Source organism: Miscanthus floridulus, chromosome 5, assembly GCF_019320115.1.
Source record: "Miscanthus floridulus cultivar M001 chromosome 5, ASM1932011v1, whole genome shotgun sequence".
Classification (NCBI taxonomy): domain Eukaryota; kingdom Viridiplantae; phylum Streptophyta; class Magnoliopsida; order Poales; family Poaceae; genus Miscanthus; species Miscanthus floridulus.
This window is the reverse complement of record NC_089584.1, coordinates 15,890,604-15,898,716: the sequence shown is the minus strand read 5'-3', so window position 1 is coordinate 15,898,716 and position 8,113 is coordinate 15,890,604. Positions and strand designations below refer to the sequence as shown.

At 43.1% G+C, this 8,113-nt stretch overlaps 1 protein-coding gene across 7 annotated transcripts; it reads left to right on the top strand.

Annotated features, from left to right (window-relative positions):
• The first annotated feature begins 979 nt into the window (after positions 1-979).
• LOC136449584 (uncharacterized) lies at positions 980-6,555 on the top strand. Of its 7 annotated transcripts, XR_010758054.1 has the most exons (8): positions 993-1,842; positions 2,554-2,646; positions 2,805-2,872; positions 2,958-3,327; positions 3,864-4,237; positions 4,401-4,515; positions 5,000-5,216; positions 5,972-6,552. XR_010758054.1 is itself a non-coding variant. In XM_066449641.1 (7 exons), exons 1-3 carry the CDS (start codon positions 1,695-1,697, stop codon positions 3,319-3,321), a joined length of 372 nt encoding a protein of 123 aa, XP_066305738.1. In that variant the 5' UTR covers positions 981-1,694; the 3' UTR covers positions 3,322-3,327; positions 3,879-4,237; positions 4,401-4,515; positions 5,000-5,216; positions 5,972-6,552. The 7 variants fall into 7 exon arrangements, 3 of the variants coding, with proteins under 3 accessions (XP_066305739.1, XP_066305738.1, XP_066305737.1); XM_066449641.1 differs by lacking the exons at positions 2,554-2,646; positions 2,805-2,872 and having other exon boundaries at positions 981-1,842; positions 2,918-3,018; positions 3,199-3,327; positions 3,879-4,237; XM_066449640.1 differs by lacking the exons at positions 2,554-2,646; positions 2,805-2,872 and having other exon boundaries at positions 983-1,842; positions 2,918-3,018; positions 3,199-3,327; positions 5,972-6,551.
• The last annotated feature ends 1,558 nt before the right edge of the window (positions 6,556-8,113 follow it).

The window sequence follows — 8,113 nt, the reverse complement described above, 5'->3', positions numbered from 1 at the left end:
ATAGTAGTTCTAGTTTTAGGTTGCGACTGGAAATTGTCTAGTGTAGCAGAAACCCAAAAAAAATGAAGCTTCTATACTCCAAATGTATATTAGTCTTTCCTGTCTCTACCCCTGTAAATTAATTAGTTTTGACCTATTAATGCCACCTAATAACTTAGAAACAAGGATAACCGAATATGATGCATGCCAAGGAAAGGTGGGATTTTCTCTAGAGTTTTAAGTTACGATTTTGTGCAAGTGTAGCTATTAAGCATTGACTAACGATAAGTTTGTGCTGTTTGGTGAATGTGTGGTCGTTGTAGTGATGAGTAACAACCATTCGTTGGGGGCAAATTGATTCCTCATCCAACTGATATTAATTTCAAAATTTTGCATGTTTCTGCAGCGCTTCGTGTAAGCAACTCTACACATGAAGGACCAAGAGAAGGTGCTTCAAGTGCTTCTTGAGGTTATTCTGCAATGTATAATGCAGGAAGTGTATTTCTTTTTTTTTTCAAGGATACATAGTGATTTCTCTTAATTTAGTACTTTACTTCAATTCTGATGTTATATTATTTTTTACGAGGACACTGTGTTATTATATAGGTGCTACTGTGTGTAGTCTTTTGCATGTACTCTTTGAAAGCAACTCCAAGCTGTGAGGGCTACCTTTATGCGTGCTGCAGCATGTTTTTACTCTGTTTCCTGCACTGCTATGTCTAATGGATAGTCTAGCAATGTTATCTTGAGTGAGGTTGATTGCGTACTATTTTGGTAGATGTATGAGATTGAGTGATTGAAGATGTGTTTCTTGGAACCTTTTTCTACAATTCTTGCTTATGCGTGGGGTATCCTGGTGTGTTGCCTGTGCATTGTGGCACCGTTTGTATCCCTATGTTGACGTGTCAATAATTGAACTACGATGGCAGGAATGGTTCATAAGTGCTAGCTAGGCGTGCTTGTTCTCGGAAAACTTGGCCACTGGTGGCGTTGCTTCTATAGTGTGCACTATCCCTCCATGGATCCGGATGTGTTAACAAGCTCAGAAAGGTAACGGTTGCTGAACAATGTTTCTAGTTCCATCTCTACTTTAAGTGATCAATCCAAAATATGTTCAGTCCACCTAGAAATTTATCCCCACAGAGACGAACTTTCCTACGTCCATCCCAATTCGTGCACCAAAAAAGTTTCATCTTATCTCTCGTCTTCCTCATCACAACTAAAAAAAGACACGGTTTTAGTGTCACAGATACTTGGCCTCACCTTCCTGCCCTCCCCGCACAGTCTGCCCTCGATCCTGCAGCCCTCAATGTGATCTCCTCCCGCAATCCCGTAGCCCTCCGTGTAGGAGTGGATCTCCACCGCGATCTCGTACACGCAACATTGCTGTGCACGCGCCCTCGACGTCGCCGCTGCTGGCTGGTGGCGAAGGAGCCACGGCGTTCCTCTGTTTACCGGTTGCGGAGGAGCTACGCTGTCCGTGCTGGACGCGAGGGAGGACGTGGTCATGCAGCCTCGACGACCTGGCCGCCGCTGCTACGCCGCCGAGAGCGCCTCGACACCCCCGCTCCCGGCCTCCCTCGACGGCCATCCGCCGGCTCTGGCGCGGACAGCGCCTCGGGTACGTGCGGACGGTTGACTGCTCGCCACCTGGGACGACGCCGGACGCCACGACGCCACACCACAGGCTCCGCCGGACCGCCCCCTGCTCCGTCATGCTAGGCGCCGAGGTCTCTTCCGCCGCCGCCGTACACCACGCGCTCGTCGACGACGCCGGACGCCACAACGCCACACCGCAGGCTCCGCCGGACCGCCCCCTGCTCCGTCACGCCCTTCGTCAGATCATCGTCGGGCACCAAACAGGTATGCCCACCCCTTCTATGTGAATTTGTTGTATTCGGATCTGATCTAATTACATTTGAGCCGGGGGGTTCTTTGTGCTTTGATCTGAATGTTATCGCTTTTCTTGTAGAACATACATATGCATCCCGTTAATAATCTTGATGGATCATGTGTTAACTATGATCTCCACTCCAATGAAGCATTTAGTTCAATGTCTCCCATCTTTGCCTTCTGTATAATTCTTTAGCTGAAGAGCAATTTTTTTAACTAATGATACAATGACAACCCTTCTGTTTGAGAATAAGCCCTTAAGCCCTTGGCCGTGCTCAAGAGTTCTTCATCCAAAGATGCTGCAATCCATGAGCTGCTACTGAACTCTGAAATCCTATGAATGTTCTGGGTCTCCATCAGTGGTGGTTTACTGCAACCGATTAGCATGACTCTAAAACCCCTTCTTCCTTTGTTCTCTACTGAACCTGTGATTTAAGTCCTCTTATATGAGTCACTGGTGGATGAAACATCCTCTATCAGTTCCTGTCCACATAGACTGAAAGTTCCTCTTATGAGTCTGTAAATGCCTTCCACTATGAAATGCAGCAATGGTTTTGCAGTTTATTGTATCGTATCCACCCGGAATACTTTTAGGACTCCAGACATTACTTTGCTTCTTCTACCTTTCTATTGTATCCACCCGGATTAAAGCCATCTTTCTTCAATGTGCTGCTTCATCAGGTTGAGTATTGGACTAGCCTGGGAGCATTTTCGAATGTTTAACCAATGTTTGCAAAATCAGGTTGTCTGATAAATGAACAAAACCAAAATCAGGTATGTGTTAGAGAGGGGAAACCTAAAAAATCTCTACTATTCATGTTTGCCAAAAAAAAGGTTTTCATCTATTGATTTGTTGATTCTTGCACGCACATGGGGCGATCAACAAATATTTACAGCTCACATGTATGTGTTCATATCTGATCTAAAATCAGGTATTGTGAAGCTAGCATTAGCAATGTTGCTGCAAGGAAACAATTAAGCTTATGGGAAAATATGATAGGTAGACATGGTTTGTTCTAATGGGATCTTTGATATTGTACTGCAGGTGCTGGTGCTGACGGAAACCGGAAAATTTGCATTTTTAGGTTATTGCGGTTGAGGCGGCTGGAGTGGCAGCACGATGGGCATCTCGGCGAAGTGTCTCAGGTTGTTAGATGGGTTGATGAAGGTGGAGCGGCAGCAGCAGCAGCATCGTAACTGAGAAATATAGCATTACACTGATATATTTTTTTGGCCACATATTTGCGAATGACTTCCTCTGTACAGCCTGCTTGAAAATTATGTGCTGAACTTTTACCGAAGAAGATTGCTCTATTCCAATTTCAGCTAAAGATGATGCACAGAGGACGTCGGCAGACATGGAAAAGGGGAGACGACGAAGGAGAACATGGATCTCTTCCCCCAGAACGCTGGGTTCGGCTCAGAGGCTGCCATGAAGGAAGCCTCTGATGCGAGGTACTTGATGAAACAGATACCTCTCCATTCCATTGGTTTCGGTTCACAGCCATTCTTGTTCATATACCTGTTAGTATTATGATACTATTGCTGTAGTCAGTTGATGACTGAAAACGTTAAAAAAGCATTCTAACTTCTGTGAGAAGTAGCTCTTGGTGGCCAGGTTTTTTTCCCAGCAAGCTGTGTTTCAGATCATGGCTCGTATCCTTTGTATGATGTGGATGGTTCGATCATCACACTGCACAGATCTTTGTCTGCAGAAAATAGTGAAGTTAATTTATGATCTGAAACTGAATAGTTTAAGAGTATTTTTCGTAGGTCTTCTTAGATTGCAAGCCAGACTTTACCAAACAATCTATGGCAAAATGTGGCAGAGCACAGTTTATGTGATGTGTGCCAAAACTTTCTTGCTATGAAGTAGTGGTTGAATGGTAGAAAATCCATCCATGAATATGTAAAACCTGGCATTCCAAAACTAATCAATGAAAAATTGGTGCCATGCAAGTTCTGAAACTTCAAATTTGTAATTGATACAGGTTGTTATTGTGTAGTGGAAGAAGCCTGTAGTTTTCCTCTTTTTGGCCCGACACGCGGCTTCCTCCTTGACTAGCGGCGGCCTCCTCCCCAGCGGCTGAGGGTGCGACCTCCTCCCTAGCGACGACCGGCGGGCTCTGATACGCGGCCTCCTCCCTGGCGCGTCTCCGCCCGACCACCTCCCGACAGGCAGCTTCCTCCTCGACGAGTGGCGGCCAAGGGCACGACCTCCTCCCTAGTGACGACCGGCTGACTTTGATGCGCCGCCTCCTCCTCCACATGCCTGGTCTCTTCCCCGAGCGCCTCCTCTCCATCTCCGCGAGATGCAAAGAGGCTCCTTTCCTTCAATCGCGTGCAGCCAACTGAAATAAAAAGAGTTAGCACCAACTTGATCCTTTAACCTAAGCAACCAGTCATTCATGTATTCTTGTAATAGAAAATAAAGGTGGCTGGTGACTCGTCTCAGATGCCGCTCTTTATATTTTCATCTTATGAGCTGCTCTTTGATTGACGTTCCATTTCCACTTTATGCTTTTAAGGTGATTTGGAGCATACACAGCTGGTCAGGGGCTTGGACTACGCTCTACTTCACATAGTACGGAGTGAAATTGAAAAGAAACCTGATGCAAAGGCTGGGAAAGATGCAAAGTCAAGGTGATTTGGAGCAATAGCATACACAGTTTTCCCCTTATATGATCGTAACATTGATTAGGGTTGAAAAAATCACTTATGCAGTTTGTATTTCGAATGCTATAGTATGCCTATAGTAGTGACTGCCATGTACATGATATTCAGTTACTGAATTGTACAGAAAGCAAGCCAGTACAGGTTTAATTTCCCTTGCATAGGAACAATTGATGTTAAATAACCTTTATTTAATATTATTTATTATGCAATAGCTTTTGGAGTAGTGCATGTGAACGCAAACTTGATTTGAGGATGCCTTTGCATGCATTGTTTCGATTTTTTTTAGTTTCTCTTCTACAGTCTGAAATAAAAAAATATAGAAGCTATTCATTGTCAGTTAATGGATAGCTATTAGGTGATCATGGATAGATTTAACACGATTGAATTAATCACAGATTGCATTGTATGATTTGGAGATGCTAACATTATCCATGTTGTCTTTTATTTGCAGGGACAGAGTTTTGTGGTGGGTTGGTGGGCTAACTATGAAATCCATCTTGAAATATCATGGCATTTTGTGGTATCCAAGCATCTGCGCAGAGCAATAGGTGTCAGTTTGTCTTTGCTTACTTGTGTTGTACATGGTGATCCACTTCTTGGCATGGTGGTGTAGGTCTGGCAGCTCCATCGAGTTGACCTGAGACGGTGTCGACATTGACCAGCTCAAGGTACACCTATGACCCTCATTAGATGTTTTTTGTTCGACATTGACCAGCTGAACATTGATGTCATATCCTGCTGACTTACATAATGTTTTTTTGGTTGAGTAAATAGCTTTACTTAATTTGTGGTAATGGTTAGTGACTTTAGAATCTGAACAGTGACGAGGTGATATGAAACAAGCAGTGCAACATGCTATTCTGATAAAGACATGTATAAAAACTGATTTCCATTGGCCACTAGTTGCTTTGATGTATGCAGTATTAAATTGATTGGTGTCATTATTGGTTTCTCTTGCAAAAGTTTGTATTCTTCTGCTGCCTTAACAGGCAATGGTAGGTCCATATAAATATTTGAAGTGTGATAATTTGAAAACATTGGACTGCTGAATCTCATTATGTATTTAGATGTAGAAGGGTTAATGTTCCCCTCAAAAAAAAAAAAAGAAGGGTTAATGTTTATGTGTAGTGGGAGGGCTGGCTTAACATTATGACTAGAATAGATTGGTGCGGATTATGCTTTGGGAGGTTTATGCAGTTAAATCCTGAGAAGGCTTGTGAAGTGTTTGGACAGCAAGTCAAGGTTTCTCATTAGCTATTTAGTGTTTAGGCAAGCAGTTCGTGTTTAGTCCAGTACTGCCATAGAGGAGCTCTTTCCTGTTTACCTGGTCAGGCCGATATGCCCCTTCTGAAAATCTGTTGGTTAAGAGTTCAGCAGGTTATGTGATTGATGATTTTTTAATTTGCTTGTTTATGTTATTCAGGAACTACAACTATGGTATGGTTAGTATGAGTTTCAAACAGGATATGTTGAAGGGCTGGCTTAACAATATGCCTATAATAGATTGATGTGGAACTGATGCCACCCTAGCATTTGAAGCAACTATTTGGATTGGAGGAGGCAACCATCTGACCATGTTTTTTTTTTCCAAGATATATCCTGGCTTTGGTGCTACTATGAGCGCCGTGTGTGGTGACTTGGTGGCCTTTAAACCATTGTCAAACAATTCCGACTCCTAAGCATGCTTTCTCAAAGATCTTCTTTCCTGTATATTTGGGACCATTGCCTTGGTTTCCCAAGCTATAGAGACCAAGTCTGTGAAACAAAAAGATGGTTTTTGCTATTTAAATCCTGTATATGAAACATGCCTGTAAACGAGCTTGTCCAAGCTTTGGCATCTCGTGCTTCTGTTGAGTCCGACTCTGAGTCTGTCTACAGGCTTGGATTGATATGAGGCTTGGCTTTTCTTTTCTTTCTTTCTTTTTTGTGTGCGTGTTTGTATCAATTTCTTTTTATCATAAGTCAATCTCATTCCATGTTTGATTAGCAAAATATGTATGTAGCACCTTTAGTAGTTTGATTTGTATTACTTGATATCACCGTAGCATTAGCATGAGCAATATATGGTGAGTATAACCTACTTTGTTTTAAGGTTTTGTGAGACATTTTTCAAAACACGCGGTATTACCCATGTGACAGATATTAATATTTACATATATACTCGAACCTATGTATATGATGATATAAAGATGTAGTGAAACTTATTCGTGGATTTATTGGCGTACAAAAGAAATAGATATTGGAGATTTATTTCTATCGATATAAAACATTATCTTAGCCACATCACGGAGATGTCTATATAGTAGAGTTGGCGCCGCGCTCTCTGTGACTGTTAATTTCACGAGCTTTGCTTTTTAGATTAAATGTTACTTTAATGCCGGTATTTAATTTCACAGTATTAGTTATCTCATCGTGTGATCCGTTTGTTTTTAGTATAAAAGTTTTTAGTACAAAAGTTTAGTTGCGACGTACGGAAATGTCTACTCTATTCTCACAAAGCTTCGCCATGATCCGATAGCCAAAGTTGTTTTTGGTGGTGAAGCCAGGCTTCAACGCACCCACCGGCGGCGCGCGGGGTCCCTGAGAACCCGCGCGTCCTCTCCTGATTTCCCGTTTCAAAAAGCAGACATGCATGTCAAAGGGAATTGAATCCTCCGCTTCCTTTTCTACCGCCTAAATTTCTTCTAGCTGTGACGTGATGAAACCTTCCTCATTCATCTCCACTCCGTAGAGACACCCCGCTCCATCCCCAAGCATCTTTCAGGCGGCAGCGGTGCCACGGCGGCCGGCCGGCTGCGGACCGGCGGCTGACGGCGGGGCGGCGGCATGTGCGTGGGCAAGAACCGTAGTCTATAACCTGAAGAAAGGAACTGTTTACACTGACGCTTCCAAAAACTGGAGCCAAGGGCCAAAGTTATGGAGAACGGTAAAATAGAGAAATCTTTGCTCTTCTGTTAGACAAAATTTTATGGCATTGCTTGAACAATTCTTTTGTACATAATCTGCTTTCACAGGGGAGCTTGAAGGAATTGGTCCACTGGTATCAAGTCTGAAACCTGAAATGAAAGAGCAGCTTGCCGCCAGTCAACTTAGGCGCTCGGCGAATCGGCCTCTGCAGTCTTATCGTCATGGCCAGAAGGACCCGGCCAGCCGCCAGCGAGCCAAAGATCAAGCCAATTTATCCATTGGCCGATCTGCAGGCTCTCCAAGGCACCGAAACTTTTTTTAAAAAAACGAATCCAAGGTACGATATCGATTATCAAATTAACAAATTGCATATAACAGCCCTGTTCGCTTCGCTGAAAAAAAGCCAAAACACTGTTTCCGACTAATTTGTTGGGAGAGAAAAACACTGTTCCGCCTGAAAAAATAAGCTGAAAAAAACGGATTATAAGAGAAGCGAGTAGGGCCAACATATTATTGATCTTAGTTTATCCATTGGCCCCTTGTGTAATTTCAGATTTCATTTAGATCTATTGCTTAGCATTTTATGTTGTTATCGTATTGCTGTTATGGTTCTTGTTGAGAATATGTATTGTCTGTACATGCACTGGCTAGACAACCG